General features: G+C 41.3%; 1 protein-coding gene across 2 annotated transcripts; it reads right to left on the bottom strand.

The window, feature by feature from the left end:
* LOC134100805 (lysosome membrane protein 2-like) lies at window positions 1-21,346 on the bottom strand. 2 transcript variants are annotated; one of them, XM_062554233.1, is made up of 13 exons: window positions 20,813-21,346; window positions 14,022-14,182; window positions 12,838-12,985; window positions 12,497-12,691; window positions 12,159-12,250; window positions 11,571-11,690; window positions 7,716-7,894; window positions 5,237-5,355; window positions 4,779-4,852; window positions 4,626-4,674; window positions 4,282-4,434; window positions 2,804-2,951; window positions 1-1,394 (listed from the first exon to the last, which is right to left on the bottom strand). In XM_062554233.1, the coding sequence occupies exons 1-12, from the start codon at window positions 20,933-20,935 to the stop codon at window positions 2,835-2,837; spliced, it is 1,530 nt and encodes a 509-aa protein (XP_062410217.1). In that variant the 5' UTR covers window positions 20,936-21,346; the 3' UTR covers window positions 1-1,394; window positions 2,804-2,834. The 2 variants fall into 2 exon arrangements, with proteins under 2 accessions (XP_062410217.1, XP_062410216.1); XM_062554232.1 differs by having other exon boundaries at window positions 1-2,951; window positions 20,813-21,345.
* Between the last annotated feature and the right edge of the window lie 850 nt (window positions 21,347-22,196).

Consider the following 22,196-nt stretch of genomic DNA (forward strand, 5'->3'; position numbering starts at 1 on the left):
ACAAGTCAAACTTAGTTTATTGTAAAATACAGATTGTTGTTAGTGCAAAAGTATTGAACATTTATGCAGTATAATGAATAGTGTCTAATAGAAGTGACGGCCAACAATAATGTCATTAAATGACATTACAATATAAATGTATAAAGGAAACAAAAAAGTCATGAACTCTTTTTTGTAGCAGATGAGTGTTGACACTGAATTGACACTGAAATAAGGTTCTAAAGGTGTGGTACTTAAGGGGGAGGTAACTTATGTGTAAAATATTTTTGAGGACTAGTTGGGCTACTCTAATAGTTCTCATCTCTAACAGGAAGGGGTTCACATTTATGGACTGAGCATGGAAGAATTACCTTGGGATATAGGAAGACCATCCATAACTGACTCAGCCATTATGGCACATGAAGCATATAAGTGTCATCTCTCATAATAGAACATTTTATATCCTTAGATGGGCTATGTGAGAATGTAGAAATTATATCAATTCTCTAGCCTCAATACTATAATAGCACTTTGGAGCAAGATGTAGATGAACTTGTCTTTTTGTAATGGCCTAAGATTACAGACATTGCTTGGGATACTACAGTAGCTACCAAGAGCTACAACACAGTGACCTGTGGTGCGCCACATTTGTAACTATGTGTACAGCACACTGAGACACAAAAGGCGCCTATGGACCTGAGATTATCCATGCATATACCAAAGCCTGACCCATCTTCTTCACACTCAACTCGAGCACACATTATAACACTGAAAAAAACTAAATCTAAAGTCAAGATACACAAACAGGAGATTCTTGACGACACTTCAACTTCATTGTAAAATGTAACAAGGAGGACGGTGCACTGTGTATTCACTCAGCTGGTTTCTGTACTTTGTAAGCATTGGCTGACACTAAGCAATATCAATATAGTGATTGAATGGTGCTATTATCAAAAGGAGGCAGAGAAAATTGCAACCAAACCACTCATAGCAAATAGATTAACCAAACGGAACAGCATATGAATTTAAAACGTAATCACATCAAACAACAAACATATTTTTACAGAATGTACAATGACCTGAGACATATTCTGAACTCACACCATCAGATGTACAACCTAAGGTCAAAGAATCAAATTATACAACATACAGTATCCATAAAAAAGGATAAAGATCAGTCAAACTGAATTTTACAAGTGAGGCTTGCTATGGATTTTGACACAATCTATTCTATGTTTTTTTTCTTCTTTTTTCCAAAACAATGCAACAATTTGGCCTCTATGGTGGAGGGTCATCATACGAGAAAAAAGGGGAAAGCTGACGAGGAACAAAACAAATCTGACTAAAAAAGCACTCCGAGAGCACAGACCTCAACCAAACGAAAACAGAACCACCTCCTGGATCCAGACGGTGATCTGGTGAACGAACAGACAGACAGACAGACAGACAGACAGACAGACAGACAGACAGACAGACAGACAGACAGACAGACAGACAGACAGACAGACAGACAAACGAACAAACAAACAAACTCCAATGAAAACATAACCTCCTGGGAGGGGGTAATAATAACTCAACATTCTAACCATGTCAATAGAAGTTGCCAGATAAACACACCAGCAGAATTCTACCAAGGTCATGGCTAAAGAAATTAAATGCATTCGTCTAGTCCTTCTCTTTACTTGGTTGAGACCAACAAAAGAGAGAACTGGTTTAAAATGAAACAGGACAGAACAGCTTGTATAAGGTTACCAGTGTTTTCAGAAAACATCATTAAGACAAGCTCTCTAATTAAGCTGCTAGCTGAATGAGGCCAATACACTTTCATTCATTCATTCATTCACAAAACAGGAAGGCACAGTTACCCATCTAAAGCGTCCTGCAAGTAATCCTGCAGAAGCCTGCAGATTTGTTTCTGTCTGCTAAAGGACAGTGTACTTAATACAATCATTAAAGACTGTAATCATGCTGTTTGATACTTGATAATGACATGAGTTACGGCCACAGATAGATGGAGAATACAGGACTGCTTAAACACTGGCAGTCATCTCTACATAAATTCAAAAACCTCCTTAAAAACACTATTTCATGGCAATCATATTCAGTCTGAATCATTTTCACATCTTGCAAAAAAAGGAAATAATGCAAGATAAAAATATATATACTACATCAACATCAACACTGCTGTTTTTACAAAACACAACCATGGATAACAACAATCTTCTAAAGTATGCAGGGAACACAATAGGCAAGTTTACATGGACAGTTATTTTTTTGTCATTCCGATTAAACTATGCCGTCTGTTTACATGGGGTACATTCTATTCCAATCAGGTGCTTTCAAGCGCTTTAAAATCTGTGATCGGAATAGCTCTTGTTGGCTACTTTTCATTGGGATATAGCAGTCAATCCGAATGGACCGTATACATGGGTGTTCATGGGAATAGGAACGGACTACACCACCTCTTCCATTCGATTAAAATTCTGATCGGATCAGGAATTTGCATTCCGATTGAGGTGTTTATATGACGATTTTTATTATGATTGAGCTGTTATTCCGTTTCTAATAATTCTAATCGGAATAGAAGTGTCCAGGTAAACACAGCTAACGGCTTAAAGATTCCATGCCATTAAGATCCCATTTTTTCTGTTGTTTCTGAAATAGCATAGGTCAAAATGAATGGAACTTTAAACATATAAAGCATAATTTCGCACAGCAAACATTCAACGCCGAGCCTAACTTCTCAAAACTTTTTAAAAGGAGAAAACATATTTACATATATTTAACATATAAAGAATGGAACAGCAAAAATGATCAAACATACTATTTGGCACCACTCATCTTTGGAATATTGTTCAAGCACGCTCTGCTTTTACAGGGGTCAGGCCAACATAGTTGCCATTTTTCGAGTTGTCATAGTCCTCCGTTTTGTCATTCACAGGCGAATAGATTGTGTCCTCCTTAGAAGTCGTCTATGGAGAAAATTGCATGAGTACAAACATATCAATTTGTAGATATTGTATATGAACCATGTACAACCCAATAGTATAATCATGGCCTGATAATGTCATAAAAAAAACTATAACTCCATCAAAATAACTCCATTGAAAATGTAATAAAACTGAATGCTGCCAAAACTTCCCAGTAATGTAATAAAGTGTCTTTTTTACATGAACGAGAGGTTACATTATTGGAGGTTGCATTGTTTTCAGAACCCAATGATGTAATAATTGTCCTATATATACACAAGGCAAATAACTGGGAGCCAAAATCAGTGCTACCGAACTGGAATAAGTGCAGTACGAAGTACAAAAATTTATATGGCAACATCTAGCGATCAAGATCCATGTAAAAATCGTCTGTATTTCTCCTTTAATGCCTATACGACACAAATTAAACAAATGACTAAACTATGATTATACTGTACATATTTGAGTATTTGGTACAATGACAAACTAATTTCAGATACGTGTTTGAGAAAAGAAGGAGAACATTAATTTGGTGCACTGCCTTAATTTCCCAACTATTAGTCATGTCTTATACATTTTTGCAAAGTTTCTTCAGCTGTGAGGTTAATGCATGGGGGCAGTTAATATGGTATTAATATGGTATTACTGTAAAGAAGAGAGGGACAGATGAAGAGAAATGCACAGCAACAGTCGTTAAATGTAGCATTCAGTTAGGACTTACAGATAAGTAAGGGTAAGCTTCTGAAAAATCAAAGCGTTTCACTTCACTCTGAAAGAACATAGAAAGGAATCAACCAAGAATCATCAAAACAGGACATCTAGTCTACTGACCAAGTGACAGTTAGTACACAGGGGTTAGTCATGTTATTGACATGCTATGAAAAAAACATTGGATTATGAGGAAAAGTCATATCAGCCATAAAGGAGTGTTACATGCTAATGTCATAATAATTAAGTTAACTGAATTGAATATCACAGTGAATTAATGTTTCATAAAAGAGCAATCAAGAGTAGCCATACATTCATGAAGAAAAGATTAGGAAACATATGAGTGTAAATTATGAGCTACTTTAAACCACTTCCACTTACCAGTGCGACTGTCACCTGTGAACTTCAATTATTTCTACCTTAGTGTGATAACTAATCAGCCTGAAACTGTAATATTCCGGTCATAAAAAATCCAATAGGAAATGGGACAAGCCACAGGGGGTTGCTCTTGAGTAAAATTAAAATTCCATCCAAAACTTCAACCCTTCCAGCTGCAAAACTGGCTGTACTGAGCATTTTCTCAAATGACCCCTTTTCCAATAGCACTACTGATGCAGTCACTAACCTTCTTCATGTGGAGACGAATGACGAGGATGAGGAGGATGATGACCAGCAGCGCACCAAGGCCAATGATGAAGACAGGGAAGTTGGATCCAATTTTGGCAATCAGTAACAGCCTATGCAGCCTAGCTGCTGAGGCGTCATCAACCACCACAGTCTGGCCAGAATGAACAAGATCCATTTCATTGTAGCATGATAAACGGAATGTATGTCCCAAGAACAGAACAGGACACCGAAGACAACATTTGTGAACATTTGTGATTATTGTGTGAACATGTTACTGTTGATGTAGGATAGTTAAAAACAGAATGGAGACAACAGTGTGTTGGCTAAATAAGGATAATTTACCTCATTGAGGAAAAACAGCGGGAAGACTGTTGTGTTGAGTTTGGTCATACTGTGAGAGGGAGAGAGGGAGTGTGGCGTTAGTTGCACTAGCCCATGCTGGGTCAGGCTCAGTGTAGCACAGTGTATCACCTGCTTACGGAGGTCACTACTTACGGGAAACTACTCAGATACTCCACCAGGATGTTAAATTGTGCCCTCTTGCTTGCGCGAACCATGATTCCAGTTGTCTGCACAGGGCAAACACACACAAAAATGACAAGGCAGTTAGGCATAATGCAACCAGTCACTGAAACCCTCCCTTTAAACGGACGGAAGTTAATTATTAATAGCCATAGACCAAACAAAGAGGACTTCTACAAGGACACATTTTAATTAAACAAAGTCACAGCGAGGTGGTTCACAGCAATAGTAAGTCACTCTGCCAACAGAAAGCAGCTTCCAACTGTTCTAGTTAACAACTGATCATACTCATATCCAAATGGAACAAAGAATATTGTACTTCAAATCGTATAACACTAGGGGGAGCAATTTCGATCTTTTACCACTCAGTCAACTCAGTCAGCCTCCAGAGGGGGTATGAGAGTTTGGTTTCAGAATGTTCAGAATCCTACCGGGTTGAGGTCCACATAGGTCTGGTGGTGCTCCTTCACAGGTGAGATACCATCAACAGCATTGGGGTACTCCTCATCCCCCAGGTAGAAATGGGGGAATGACGCCACTATTGGCACATCTGAGTTCACACAGGAAGAAACACATATTTCCCACCATCAATTCTCCAGATTCAAATTCACAGCAGCCAATCAATGGCAACACCTTGCCTTCAGTCAAATTGCAGTAAAAACTATGCAAAGTAAAGTAAGTATTCTATTCATATAGTGTATTTTTCATGCACAGAGTACAACACAAGGATGAAAATGTGGATGAGGACGGCTTACTTACCATGCCTATCCATGAATAAATAAAACACATTTTAGAGGTGGACATGTAAAAATAGACAATGTGGAAGTGTAAAACCACAGTAAGTGAAGGGGTGTGACTGGCAATAGAAAATAAAAGTGTTCAGGAATCTTGGTAACCTTTCCACCTCGCCACAATACTCAATCTCTATATACGGAGGAGGACTGGCATAGCACAACAGCCCCTTTCTATAAATTCCTGTAGCATGTCAATGTATGCACCTACATGATGTTTAACACATAAGCACCGGGGTACTTGTGACCGGACTCCTTTAATGGCTCTGTTTACAAAGACAGATATACTTAGTCATCAGGTCACAATGAAAATGGATATCCTACACACTACATTTCCTTCCTGAACAGATATACGAGCATCCACAAGAATGCGCACACCCATCTTATCACGGAGGGGCTTCCCTTTAGCCCAGAGGTCAGTCTGTGCTCGGTGCGGTCATTTAAAGGGCGATGCGGTGGGAAGCCGAGTGGGGCAGGGATCTATCGCAAAAGCAACAGCAGGACCCCTGTGTGCTGTTTTCCAACAACACTGGTCACGACATGGGCTGGCCACCAGTTCCGAACATTGTGGAGTAAGTAACATTCCAACCTCGCACCCTATGACCTTTAGCCCAGAGGACGCTGGGTCTCCTGAGGGGAGAGAAGTGGTTTCAGGGTTACTAGAGGTCAATGCCCTCTACTCCAGTGGAATGAACCGCCAGGCCAACCAAAAAAAAGAACTGAGTTTGCCTTTTTAGGAACTAAAACTAAATGTGTCACACAGGGTAAAAATGCAAACATGGCAGATTCTAGATTCTAGAACTATATATACTATATATAACAATATATAATTAGATTCTGTAGCACACATTTGGTGTGATGCCCTGTGGCATGTCATGACGAAAAATATGGCAAAGGACTTGAAGTTGAAGTTGAATATGGGCAATTAAGTATGTGACAGGTTCCAAGTAACAAAGAGCCTTGTTGTCTATTTCCAACATGAATCGTGAAGGTCACGGCTCTCAGCTGAGATGAAGTCATACTGTCACATGCCTATGCCTGCACATCTGTGAAACAGTCAACAATCACAAAAAGAAATGCTTTGGGGAGTGGACTTCCCTCCAACAGATTCGGCATGTATTTGGACAGTTACTCAATACTTCTCAAATACAGGCTTCAAAGAGCAACAGGTGTTGTGTGGCTCCACAGGCTGGCGGCCATCTGCTGGGCAGCTTCACATCTTCCTCCTCTACCAGCGCAGGTGGGGAAAGTGGAACAGAGGTGAGAGTTTTCCCTCCTGCTGTGTTTGACAACAGTGAGGGGGAGGAGGGCAATGCTGCGGCCTCCTCTTAGCATGGTCACCTGAGCGTTGTTTCTCTGACAACATCCTTCAAATAACGTTTGGTAGTCATCAACAAAGCATTAGGAGATGGTGCCAGTTCAACATAGGGTGAGGATCACCATAGTCACACACTGTGGGGGGGGGACGGGGGGGGGGGACGGACACTACGACCTTGAGATAAAAATCAGATTTTCTATTTCACAGACTCTCAAAGTCACACGGAGGCAAGAGCAAAACAAACAATGTCTCATTCTGTGGGTAGGTGCGTGGGTCACGTGCCAAGTTACGCCACATCATAGAGACGCGCCTGTTAAATTGTGTCTGTAGGTAAATGGGTCTCCCGCATAGAAATCACTGGACTGTTTAATGGGTAGTCAGTCACAAGGAATGGTGCCATGTTGAACCTTAAACTTCAATAAAAAGCTTAACAGGATAGTTTTGACTGCACTTTCAACAGAGAACAGCCAGTATCTACACACCCGCCCCCCACCCGTCTCACACACACACACACACACACACACACACACACACACAGCAGAGATTATAGTGATTTCAGAGCTGGGCTAACATCAGGTGATGTGGTTTAGCATGTTGAACCAGAGCCAGTGGGGGCCTGGTCAGTTAGCAACAGCGAAGAGGGGACAGTGAGGGAACCAAATGCCCAATCACATGCGTGGACTCAGAGCTGCAAAGGAGCTCAAGCTCAAACAATTAAAGGTGCAGGCCCCTACAATTGCTCTGAGGGCTCATATCTTCTCTTTAAAGGGCTTGGGAGGTTTGTGCCCAGACTCAACCTACCTTTCTTGCACACATCCACCTTGAGCACCCCAGAGCCCAAACACTTCTTGGGGTTCAGGCAGAAGCCTGCGTTGTCAGGGTTCTCTTTGGCACTGGCCAGCACAGAGCGGGGAGGGGTGAAGCGGTACGCCGGGATCCCCTTCACATCCACTTCCTTGTCAAAGTTCATGTAGATGGACCTGTGGCACAGAACATATACAGGACTTCAACCGTGTAGCCAAATAAACACAAGGCATATCCAACGTGCATCTAAAGTATACGTCTGTGGACCTTCACTTAAGATATACAGGACTTCAACCATGTAGCCATATAGCCATCAACCATGTAGCCAAATAAACACAAGGCATATCCAACGTGCATCTAAAGTATACGTCTGTGGACCTTCACCCCCCCCTCCCCCTCTCCATGAAACATCTCCCCATAGACCAGACAGCAATGGACCTGAAAGAAAGCAGGATCCAAACAAGGTCTCCTCAAAGCACTCTCAGCTAACCTAACCCACCCCTTTGGTCTGTTCCACAAGGCGAGCTGTTTAAAAAGCGATTTGCTGATACTTAAAGCTCATTACTAGATATAATCTGCTACACTGCCCGGCCTTGCACTTTTGAGCAAGGCATGGAGATTACCATGCCAATTATGCGTTCACAAATGCATTGAGCCAAGTGATTAAGCCTGTGCTGCATGTACCGAAAACTGAGTTCGCCCACATTATGTCTATAACGGCAAAACGGGAAAAGGGGAAATGTTGTTCAGTACAAAGGTCAATGGTCAAACAAAGCAATACCATTTTTGATGAAACAAGAGCAAAGTTGAAAATTGAGAGGAAATCTGCCAACGGTGATCTGGCTGATGATCTTCCTCTGAGAGCACAAGACTAGGCTAAAGTGTTTAGGGAGGGGAGGGGAGGGGAAGGGAGGGAGGGAGGGAGGGGAGGGGAGGGATTTGATCAGCATCCAGAAAGAGCAAATATGTGTGCCATACCAGCAGAGCAGATTCTTTCCACTTTGAACAAAAGAGGGAGGGTGCGTATGTGTTCAATATCATTGCCAGTTTTTTAGGTCAAGGTTCCCACTCAGAATAGACCCCACCACCACCACCCTCTCCGTCTGACCAATAACAACACGAGCACCTTTCATGTAGGTGAAAAGTCATACTGCGATGTGAGGAAGCGATTACGCTATGATCGTCTGACAAGGAGCACGTATCAAACAAACTCATGTCTACTAGGCCATGGTAGTAGAGGGACGCCCAATCAGCACTGAGGCTGGCGGCTCTTACAAGCAGACTGCCCAAACAATCACCAACATGATGTCACCCCCCTGTATTTAAAGTCAAACAGTGCAACTACCACTACAATTTTAGGATAGAATATGCATTTAATTATTGCTAAAGAAAAGGCAAGCCACTAAACACACACACACACACACACACACACACACACACACACACACACACACACACAAACACTAATTCTGGCAGTGGGCTGTTACCACAAAATGATTGCCACCGTTACCTCAGAATTAGGGCAAGTGCACGATCTTGTCTCGTTTGTCTGTAAGGTATCCTTCCGAAGTGTCCTCCTCCACTGGCTGATACTCATGAACAGCAAAACTAATGAGAGGCTATTCTTTTTTTTCCCACTAACATATCGTTGTCGTTAACGTTAGGGGAGTGTGCTACCAAGAGCTTCCATTAAGTGCACCATACTGCATTGTGGTACAGTATGTCTGTCAACAGTACTGCAAAAACGACTGGCACATTTTTTACAAAACTTGGAAAAGTGAAGCATAGGCTAGGGCATACCCATTCATTTTTGGAGCAGATCCGACTCACATTTCTTACAACATAACATAGCATGCAATCACTGTGATTCAGTGACACAGTTCATGTACACACTGGGCTATAATCAAAGAGAGATGGGATGCCATTTGCATCTCCGTTTAAACAAAGTCCATTTGTTTTAACCACATGTTTGCACAAAACAACATTTCTGTCAGAACCCAAATAGGCTAAGCTTTCTGTCCAATGTCAGTGTGAACCATGACAATATCCATGCTCAGTTTACATTTGCATAGGGTAAAGAAAATGTAATGACTATGTAATAATGTAATCTATTTCCTTTGGCAAATATTTTCTTAACATTTTGGCGTTTCTCTTAGTCAGAGTGTACAACAAAGATATACTCTCTAGTACATTACAAGCCAGGGAATGCTCTGAGATCTTCAACAAAATATCCTTATGTCCTTATCCTCCTTGGCTGTTCTGGATTAAAAACTGCAGTCTATGCAAAATGCAGGGAAATTCATGGGATACAGCTGACATTTAACATTAAAAGATAAAACTAGCGAATGGAACTCCTGGGAAGGACCTTCAGTGTATTCAATGAGCCCATTATTAGTAGCGGCTCTACTTTTGATGAACACTCAACAGGAGCAACCTGTCTGTGCCATCAAGACTGTAATAACATACTGTATAGCTGCATGGTATGCCAACTGCACAGCGAAGAACAGGAAATCCCTTAGCCGAATCATAAGATCTGCTGAAAAGATCATTGGACTTCCCCTGCCCCCACTGGACGACATATTGTCCACTGCCTCCGTCGAGCGCACAATATTCTGTAGAATGAGACACACCCCTCAAATCACACCCCTCAGGCTGCACAAGCAAATTTTTACAATTTTGCTGCACAATGACAATTAAAGTCTATTCTATTCTATGCTATTCTATTGCACATACAGCTTGGCCAGGCTTTATGACTTGCATAAACAACTCCCATGAGTCAGGTTTGTGTTTTCTTAAACAAGATCATAGAGATAGTCTACAGGCTTCCGAAAAGTGTATAAATAATTCCCATGAGTCCAATAAGCATATCCGTCTCAAAACAAAAGAAAGGATGTTTATGAAAATAATCTGGCCACCGAACTGAGGTACCTTTAACCTCATTCAGTCCCTCACCAGGTGAAAAGTAACACACCAACGTTTTGGGATCTTAGATTATTCACCACTTATGTAGCCTAGAAATCTAGACGCCCCTAGCGGCAGAAAATGTAATTTGGCTGGCGGGGCAGTCTAGGCACGATCCATAGAGCTTAGAAGCTAAGAACTGGAAAATCAAGCTGGCCAATCACAGCGTGTATAAAGTCGGTGGGCGGACTTAACATAATGGTGACTGACATGCGACCAGAAGTTGCGACGGTAACGCATCCTGCTATTTGAAAACAAGATGATGATTCGTTTAGCATTATCCTATTGCGTGGAGAGGGAAGGTTACGCATCCTGCTACTTGAAAACAAGAAGATGATTCGTTTAGAGTTATCCCATTGCAGAGAGGGAATTTGAAAGACAACTGTTTATCCCACCCCTCCGATTGAGCCCTGACTACGGTGAGTTCCCAGACCCTACATCTTGATGTGGGTCTGGCTCGTCAGGCTACCACTTATGCATGTACATAGGAAAATGTTGGAATTCTTTTGTCACTATTGGGAGGTGTAGGCCAGCCGCTTTGAGGCACTAGTGCTAAGCTAGGCTAAGAGTGGGTGTGTCAGATCCAGTGTATCGACATATCTAACTCTGGGGAATATGGTGAATAAGATCAGCGGGTTCCTCTAACTGAACATTTGCTGCCAAGTGTCAGAAACATCAGTGGTGGTGGCTAGTGACTGAGATCTTCATTACATTTATGAGGGTATGCTATACTTAGATGAACACTAAATCTGCTAATCTGCCCTCTAGCCAGTTTCAAACTGGTTCAAAATGTTTTAGCAATTGCTTTTTTAGAAATTGCTGGACTGGAGCAGCTGATCAGTCCAGATCAGTCTCTGCGCTGTGTGATCACATTTATGAGCCCCAACATACCTGCACAGGTCTGGGGTGAAAATGTGAAGGGTTTCCTCCTTGGTCAGGTAGGGGTGGAAGGCACTACCATCTGAGCCCCGGATCAGGTTGCTGTAGTTTGATCCCCAATAGGTCAGCTCCCTGGAATAAAGATTTATACAGAGAGGCGGAATCATGTAAAAGACAAAAAGTACAACACCCAGTCAATAAAAAGTATGCTTCATAGTATTTAAGTTATTACAAGGCCACACATAACTATCCACCGATGGACAAATAATAAATATATAAGAGCATAAGGATGACAAGGACAAAGTGTCAAAAATAAATCTCTAAACTCCGAAGGCCTTCAAGCCACTTCATGACTCCTCTCCCGCCTGACCTCCAAGCACCAGAGGACGTCTGGTCACTAATACTATGGAGACTGGGCTGCTGTGACCACAACCTCAGGACCTCTGGCCTCAAGAACACTAGAGGCAAGAGTCATGGGAAACGCCACTGACCCTCAAGGGACATGCATTGCACACTGATTTCACACAAAGACTGTTGCACAAACTGGGCTCAGAGTGCAGTGATGTTGAGATGCTCAGACAACAGATGAAAGGTCATCACCTTTGACCTTTCCATGTGTCTACACGACCATAGTCCAGGTAGTCCTTCTCTCCAGTGAAGTACACCAACTCTCCATCATGGGTCCCATTTTTCTGCAGAGATTGATGACACACACATTGTGCAACACAAAAGTGCAATGGATACGATTGTTCATGCACTCTTTACATGTCATAGCTTACCAGAAATAGCTTTTCTTGAGTTGTATTCAGATTTTTACAATAATGTTTATGCAAAGGCCACTTGTTGCAGTAAAATCAATGCATTCCCAACATTTGCCTTAAATTTGAATTGAAACAACAACAGCAGTCTTGGATGATATCTATGGAAAAAAACCTTACATCTAGCATGAAGCCGAAGTTCGTCGTTAGTCCTTTCTTTAAGGCAGCGGCCTTCATCAGAAGGGGGTCTTCATAACCCCACAAAAGCTCGCTGACAGTGCGTGCTGTAAGTATTCCAGTAATATTAAGCATCTTCATCCAAGCTTTGGCCACTGGGGCCCTGAAGAAACTACCCTGCATTTGGTTCATCACAGCCTATTGAAGAGCAGATTTCAAAAGAATGAGAAGTAAAACCAGACTAAAAAGACATCACCTGATGGAACAGAAATAATACCAGGAAGAGATGAAAGCATGCGCACACACACATACGCAATTGTAACAATGTTTATTACAGGTCTTACCAAAGCCGGCACATTGACAGTTGTAATGGTATCAACACCAGGGTCCCCCACTGATTTCTCACGCAAGAACACAAAGGTTTTGGGGGTATAGGCTGCCACCTTGGTCCCATTCTCCACAAACGTGACATTGTCTTTGGGTCTATACTCCCTAGTGATGAAAAGAGAGGGGAACTATTTGAGACACCAAGATGGGAGGAATGTGTGTGCATTATCCTTTAAAGACACAGAGCCGTAACACAGACACCAAACCATGTAAGGCATACCTCCATCAATCCATACATACATACATACATACATACATACATACATACATAGTACATACATCTATACATAGATGTATATTGTCTGTAAGAATGAACACATTTTGTTTCCCACCAGTTAAACAGACAGGCACTAGACAGCCTTGTGGGTATAGTACAGACCTGGCAGTTCAGAACATTGTCCATAGAGCAGGAAATGTTTATTACAAGCCTGGAGTTACTACGAAAGCATATCGTCTGCCATCTTAACAATGGTGTAAGCTGAGCTGCTAGCACCAGAAATAAATGGATTAAGAGACAGATCAGACTGCATAATGTGTAGCAGATCCTTGGGAGGACTCACACTCTCAAAAAAGTTGGGGGAAGGTCCATGTCTGAACTGAGAGGCCATGCATGAAAAAGTGAGACGTGAACCTGTACCTCAAACTGTCACACATCACCAATTACTTGGCTTGCCTTTTCTTTAAATACCAATCACTAAAGCAATGATCTACAATGCTAGTCCACCCTCTACATTTTAAAATAATATATTTTTTTTTCTTTTCAGAACTATTGCTAGTATTTTCCTTGGCCTTCCTATGTTCCTATTGGTGTTCACCAGAGGCAACAATGACTCACGAAAAGGAAGCTAGAGGGTAGATTATGGCTGTAATACCCGACGTAAGACGGCTTTGGCAGACACAGCATATTTCCACCAATGCTCCTTCACAGATCTAGCAGTTGTATACCTCATCAAAAATACACTCAATACATTTTTCTGATCTCAGAGAACAATTAGAGTATAGAAATGTCAATGACTGACATCACCATGAATGGACAGGCAGTGACAAAGTACAAACAGAGACGGCCAAGGCAAACATCAATAAGTTGAGAGATCGTTACAATGACGGCTCATATGTTATCTCCTATATGACTCATGCCTACCTGTAGGTATATGGTCCAACCTCAGCAACACGTGGCTTGGCCTGTCCAGAAAGATATTCTTTCGGGTTTGTAACATTGAAGAAAAAGAACTCCATGAAAACTGGGGGTGGAGGATTCTTCCAGCTGTCAAACACCTTGCTGCCTTCAGTAAGGGTGATCTCCTTTAAAACACAAACCAAAAGAAACAAATAAACAAACAAGAATTAATGCTGATGACTTGTAAGGCTGTATTTCAGTTTGAAGCACATAATGTATATGTAATGAGGGTCTTTTACAAGACACCAACAGGGACATGACCACTCAGTCCTGGTGCCCACCTGTAACCTTCACAAGATAGGCAAGTTGAGGCAAGGCAAATTGAACAACCCATGTTTGCAAAATGATATGAATACTTTATGGCTTGCCAGACAGCTTTATGAATGGTTTGCCAGACAAAGTCAATATGTTGAGTTCTGTCTACAAGCGTATGAGATGAAACACAGCATGACACAGTACAGTAACTACTCTGATACAGTCTGATAGAATATAATAGAATAGAATAGAATACACTTTTTTGATCCCGTGAGGGAAATTCGTTTCTCTGCCTTTAACCCAATTTAACCGAATTAGTGAACACACACAGCACACACACAGTGAGGTGAATCACACACTAACCCAGAGCAGTGAGCTCCCTGCCCAACCAGCGGCGCTCGGGGAGCAGTGAGGGGTTAGGTGCCTTGCTCAAGGGCACTTCAGCCGTGGTGGACTGATCGTGGATCGAACCGGCAACCCTTCGGTTACAAGCCCGAAGCCCTAACCAGTACACCACGGCTGCCCCAAAGAGTAGAGTAAATACTGAGAGCAAACCAAATTGTTTAAAGTGTTTAATAGAGCAGTATTTATAAGAAACTGTCATTATGTGAAAGGCCTAACAAAGTCGAGCGTCACAACTATAGAAACATAAACAAACATAAATAATGATACTGCAACAACTGACAAGTCAAAGAAACTGTTTCTCAAATGACATTGACGAGCCCAGCGCTCTTCTAAAAGTGAAACAGATTTCAAAACAAGATTTCAGACAAAAACAATCAGCGCTGAGGGCTGTTTTCTGCCGATGGCACTGAGCACTGTAAAGAATTTGAATTGAAAATAGCCACTGTCGGCGAAAAAAATGCAATTGGTCGACACAGGCCCTAATCCATTTGCACATTACTGCACATATACTGTATAACCTACAGAATACTAACTATATACTACCAATATAACAAAATACAAACATTTAGATTTTGGAAGTCGCATGATTGATCAAATCTGATTACCTCTGTATCCCATTGGCAGCTTGATATGTGCCAGGGAGGGATCTTAGCTTACGTTTAATACAGAATTCTAAGAAAATTAGGGCTAAAAACACCTTCTGTAGGCCTGGTGTAAGCCAGACGTTAAAATAAATTCACTTCTAGGTCTAAGTAAGTAGACAGGTCTTCTCAGCAGACACATCATTTGCATTGCCATGCCTGGATTATGGCTGAATGATACCATCAGGAAAAAACGATATAACCATATGTACAGGCTGATGCAGGTTAGACAATAGGATACAATAAGAGTATCCCACTCTGCATATGGGTCAAAAGCCAGGCTGTTTCAAACAGTGGCATAAAATCCACCATTGAGCTACTGGAAATATTGGCAGATGGACATTGAGAGTGTACTCAGAAAGAGAATCGCTCTCTGCTAGGCCTACTCCTAATGATTATGTGTGTGAGTAGCCTAAACAACTTGAAGCATGATTGTGAATTTTAGTTTGACAAACAGAACTTATGAGGTCAAGTGAGCTGTACTCTAATAAACAGTATGGTCTAAAATCCAAAGTTTCAAAACTATGGACCCCGGGCTGGCACACAATTAATCAAATACAAAAAGTAGGCTAACCAAACATTACATTAGGTAACCTAAACTCGTTTTAGCAGATCATGACCAAATAGAGTGAACTTTGTTTATTTATTTTTATGACGGGTATGTATGCTCAGAAAAAGAATAAATGCAGGCAGCGATGACCAAACAAAACCTGGTCAAATGGTGGACTATGCGTTTCACAATTTCTTGATCGGTCCAACTAGACCATGACATGCACCATCTACATGGTGCAACTGAGGTTTGCCCTTGACTCTTGAAGTGAATGAGCTGCCATCGATCACCAGGGCAGTTGCCCCTGCCAGCTGCTACACCATGTGGACTACTGGGCAATAAAGGCTCTGAAACTGGGCCAAAAACCATGAGAGGTAATGGCTATGTGCTGTGACATTGGATTGCTTGTGTTGACATACTCTGTGCCCATTCAGAATTACAGCACTGCTCATCTGCTACTTGAAAGGAATGCCAATGCACACATACCTGACTTCGTTTTGACTGAAAACTTTGAATATAGTGTGTTCCCATTGGTAAGCGGTCTTTAAACGGCTGACTATCGCTGTAATGATCTTTGCAACATCCTTTACAGACTAGAGTTAGCAGAGAGAGGAATCTTACTTTGAAACATTTCAGTAGTTTCAGGGGTTCCTATACGTTGGCCCAAATACATTCCTGGTGCTGTTGCAAGTCTGCAAATTAGGTGGGTTTCGCGGGTCACAGATTAATCGTAGGCATGAACTAAAAGAGAATGCTAATGTCCACTATAAAGGGATGGCCTCAGCATGGGAATGAATGGGAAAACTCTGTTCCCCATTGGTCGAAAGGGGCGTTCCTCTCTATCTTCAAAACCTCCTGAAGATACCAATCTCTTCTCCTAGCACTACTAACAACTGGATTTGTTTGATCTAGCACTTACCATGACCTTCTTCTTTATCCTGACTGTCCCTCTTCTTCATGTCTAGATCTGACTTGAATGGTCATTCTGTTCTATGCAAGTAGTACTTATTGCTGCACTCAACATGTATATTCTTTATATATTGTGTTTCAAATAAAGACAAGCTTTTTCTACGCCTTCTTGTTATTTTACAAAAAGTCATTCACATTATATGAAAGGAGAGCGATAAAAAGGTGACCTTTTGGCGTTAAAGGCAGTGAAAAATGTTGGTGCATCTAAATTTTGTGCTGGTTAGGCTCACCAGTGCAATAAACGCAAAAAGTTAGCCTGGAGCCCTGTAGTCACACAGTAGTCACACAAGTCCCTTCGGATGAAAGTATCATTTTAATAACTAAATGTAAATGTAACCATTCTCAGCTTGATTTCATGATGTGACTGAGATTCATCTCTTGACTCCATAAGCAAGCCTGCCACAATGGTTTACAAATTATGAGCAACATTATCAAGGTTGATAAGATAAGCTGCAATTGTTGGATTTAGCCATTTTCACAACAAAAAATGTCAAAACAACTAATCTGAAGACTCACAACTTTGGCAGCATTCCTTTCTCTCATGAGGCAACAGAATAAAACCCCCTTTCCCAATCTGTGAATAATGTCATGTTTGCCTCTGGTGTTATATGGGAGCCTATTAAGCTACAAACCTCTTATGTAGCTCTGTCAGCTCTGTCATGTGAGTGCAAACCCATGCTATGCCTATTGCTGTGGTCTCAGCTGATGAGCACTCTGTATCCAAAATGATACGAATGAATACCCCTATTGCAGCCTATAATAATGTGTGACATTCACCATAATCACTAATCATAAATCAATGTTCCTTTGTGCTTTGGTTTGACTTATGGTGTGCTTTGGGCCAAAAAAGATTGAGAACCTTTAATGTTTTTATGCTGTTATTAAACAATAACGTTTGGGCCTGGGGCCTTTAAGATCTGACGAAAGCTCCAGGCCCAAACGTTATCGTTCACATTCATGTGGAGTAAGAGAGTGCAGAGCTTCTCTACCTTCAATGGTAAACAGAAGAACAGACAAACACACACATGGGTTCCACCCAGTTCTGTGGTTTGAGTTGGACAACTCAACAAAAATGTAAGAAAAGCTTCGAAATCATGACATTTCCAAATATATCAAAATACATCCAAGTATAGTATTGATCCCGTGAGGGAAATTCGGTTTCTGCATTTATCCAAATCCGTGAATTAGTGAACACACTCAGCATACAGTGAACACACCGTGAGGTGAAGCACATTGACCCCGAGCAGTGAGGAACTGCTCAACTGTGCCGCTCGGAAAGCAGTGAGGAGTTAGGTGCCTTGTTTAAGGGCACTTCAGCCGCGGACTGGAAGGGGATCGAACCAGCAACCTTCCAGTTACAATCTCGAAGCCTTAAGTTAGCATAAGTTACAGTAGCATGCATAGCAAGCCTTTGGCTGTGCTGTTGTGGGTGTGGGTGTAAGGTTTTTGCAAGCCTATTGGATGGTTAGATTGCTATTTTTGCTATTAAGGTTTTTTTACCAAAACTCCTAATGAATGCTTTAACTACTGATTAGGCTATATGACATCTCTACACTTAACCAGGGGCACAGCTTCCAGCAGCCACTGATAATGCAATACTATTTTAGTCCTTCCTGTTTCTAAAGAGGACACAGGTTTGTGTCAGGAAGTACAGTAAGACCAACCGTAAAAGTAGTCTATCAACCTATGCATTGAACACACAGACTGGCCGTTGCCAGTCAGTAAGCAAGTTTTCCATGAATGTTGATTCTAGTCTGAAACCTGAAATTAAGAATGTACTATATATGGATTGCACTCCCTCTCACACAAACATAAACTCAGCAAGTTTCCAGCCACAACAGTATGCTAAACCAACTGTCCCAAAAAGAGAACAAAAAAACAAACCAATTCCTTATTATACAAGTGTGACAGTTGAAACTTGGATTAACAGATTTGTAAGCAACGCACTACTGTATGTGCAGGCCAGGGTAACCAAGATGAGGGGGAAAATGAGGATAAGAGCTAACTCGGTAGATTATACTGTACCTTACAGTAGCAGTTCCCAAACGATTTCCCCCACGTACCACCTTCTACATCCTGACTTGCCTCGCGCACCCCCATCATCCAACACATTAAAAAGTAACACATTCTATTAAAGTATTCTAGGCATCATGTTTAATAAGCCATCTTTTTTTAATTAAACATTATTTTATTATTATGAATTATTTCCAAAAGATTTAAACTTAAGTTTTAACACCTCTCAGCCATAGCCCTTTTCATCTTGTGTGCCCCCTAGAAGTAGCCGGCGTACTCGTTTGGGAATCCCTGCCTTAAAGCAACAGGCCTATGTGATTGCACTTCATAATCATACTTTGCATACAGAGATAGTGAACCACACTAGCATTCACACTTGACTAAACAAGCATATTACAGCTCTCAGGCTTCTTAAATGGCATAGCAGCATTACTTTATATGCACCCATTGTCCTGAGATCACATGACACTGTGCACCACCATTCTCTGTGAGAAACTGGGTCGGCTTACTCTGCTTTTCACTCCTTCCATGTTATGCTCCTGGAAGGAAAGTTTGTCCAAACAATTGGCTTTACTCTGTTTTTATACAAACTGATCTATTTTCATTTCTAAGCATCTTAGGGCTTTCCTTTGAGATCTAAACAGAGCCATAAAACGGCTGTAATGACAAAGAAGGCACAAAAATAACCAGCACCTGTGTCATTTCCCAAACCCCAAACTAATTCTTTGGGAACTCTAACCATCATATTACGAGGTTAGCAGTGTTTAGCTAAAAAGGAAGGTGGCATAACAGCAGCATTCTAAGACCTCGGTATCCAATGAATTTGCTGAGCAGGGTCATAATCAAATTAAAACCAGAAGATGAATCAGTAAATTCAAAATGGCAAGTTAATATGGGGTTTACTAACATGTTTAGCAACATGATGGAATCATAAAGAAAAGGGCAGAGTTATCTTCAGTGGTTAGTTTTATTACAGGCTGCCTTCACTTGCCTTTGTGGCTATCCCACTGCACAGGACTTGAAAGAACTAAAAGAGGGTGGGGAGACCCCCAGGATCCCATTTTTTTGCAGATTAGAAAGCAGCAAAGAAAAGCCCGTCATGGGGAGAGAGAGACAGCTATGGGAGGATGTATTGAATGCATAACGGTGAGTATAGCCTAAACCAAGAAGGCATGCATGATTACATTTTCTTTGACATCCAATCCATGCTTGAAAGTCCCAAATTAGTCAGAAGAAGTTATTTGTACATCCAAAAGTATGTTGGAAAAAGTATACAAAGATGTGTGAAAAAGATAGAGCATCACAAGTTCTCCACAGGGACACATCCCACATCTCTGATGCTCATCCGATGCATTATTGCATCTCACACAGGCATGTGCTAGTATGTATGGTAAATCTACTTAACAGGCACAGCACGTGCAAGACAACCTGCTTGCATGCACACATTACAGAAGAGGAAGAGAACCATCTCTGTAGATGTGTTGTGAAAACAGGTGTGGACTAAACTCCTTCATGCAGGCTTATCTCAAGAAAGAGGTTTGATATAATGGAAATTTAACTCTGAAACTAATTACCATTCATCCACTGACTAATTTTAGAGTAAGATATACGGCAGCAGCACATCTACCCACTCCAAAATGATTAGGCAAACCAAACCAAGTTTGGCGAAACCATGCTATGGCGCTATGTTACCACGTCACGTTCAACACTGTCACCATTAACACACCAGTGAGTTAAAACAACGGATAAAACAATCTCCTCACCCCATTAGTGATGGATAACAAATCAACAAGCAAGCTTTACTTGGCTTTAAAGCTGAATACATTGTTGCTGTGACTAACATTATCAGTTAACGTTAACTAGTGGGTCCGTACAACCTGTTGATCTGTCACACATGTGAGTTAATGTTTCAGTCAACTTACCGCCTTCAGTTTCTTGACAATTAATCCTGGAAACACATCTGCGATCATCAGAGCAATGCCGACTATTAACAAATGTGTTGCGATAATTCCAGTTGCATAGATGCAACAAGATTTTCGCCTCATGATTAGGATGGCAAGACTGTAAACTCGGACTAACTTTTAAACCCAGTTAATAGTATCTAACACACTATGGTACAATGTTACAACTAAGTTACAATGTATAGCCTATCGCCAGAACTTCGAAAGTTCGAAAAGTTTGATTTGGCGTTCAGACGTTGGCTGGAAAGGGGAGAATATAGCTTAACTGCGCAACTGAACTGGCTTGGTTGCTCTAACGTTATTCCACGTTGACCTAACGGTATCTTTTTTAATAGTCAAATATCTCGCCCGCCGAGCACAAGCGTTCGCGCCGGATTCAAGTTATCCTCTCTCTGTGAAACTTCAGTTCCCCTTCACTGAAATACAACTGCCAGACACGACCGTTCTGTCAATGTAGAGGCTGTGGGCGTATAGTATAATCCAGCATGCCAATGAATGTTTGCAGTGGGCTGCGAAGGTCATATTTTCAGTGTGAACGACAGACTCTGATTGGACACGACGGCAACGTGGTTCCTGCCCCCAGAGCCCTGTAGTGGACTCGTGCACTCACTGTCATCTCTCTCAGCATAGCCTACAAAGTGGCTTTGGGAGCTCGAACATAGCAGCTCGACAGTAAAACCATCCCATGAGAAACTATGTAGCCTACATAAGATAAGAAGAGATACACCTGACTGATTGTTCATCACCGATCGATTAACAGTAATTTCACTGTAGCCTATGTTGATGTGTCAAACACAACTGCCGCTTGAGATCAAACTCAAGCCTACAGCCCTGCCCAATTTTTTTTTATTCTTCAGCCTATTCAAATAATATATAATAGGCATGCATGCATATATATAGGCCTATTAAATGAAAGCAATATTCATATCTGCATATTTAGTATGGAAAGGTTATGAAAAGATAAATTTGTCCAAAGATGACAAGCATGCTAAAGGCCATCAGACCACCTCCAATCTCCACCTCCAAGTCATAGTTTGCTCAAACAGGACTGTAGCCAAATGAAGTCTCAAATGACCTTTGGACAGATGAGATGAAACTGGAATTGTGGCACGTCACAAAGGCCTATGTGGACAGAGGGATGGGCAAAAATGCATCATATGTATTTCCAAATAAATTGTCAAATACCTTAATTTTAGGTGTATCAAAATAAACTACAAAATGCAGTAGCCATGCCAGGTATAAAAGTAAAATATGTATTTTGAAAATAATACTAATACTCCCTAAAAGAAGCATCAAATAATTGTGTAATCTATTTCTTCTATGTAATCCATTTCTTCATTACTGA

Source organism: Sardina pilchardus, chromosome 14 (assembly GCF_963854185.1).
Source record: "Sardina pilchardus chromosome 14, fSarPil1.1, whole genome shotgun sequence".
Taxonomy (NCBI): Eukaryota; Metazoa; Chordata; class Actinopteri; order Clupeiformes; family Clupeidae; genus Sardina; species Sardina pilchardus.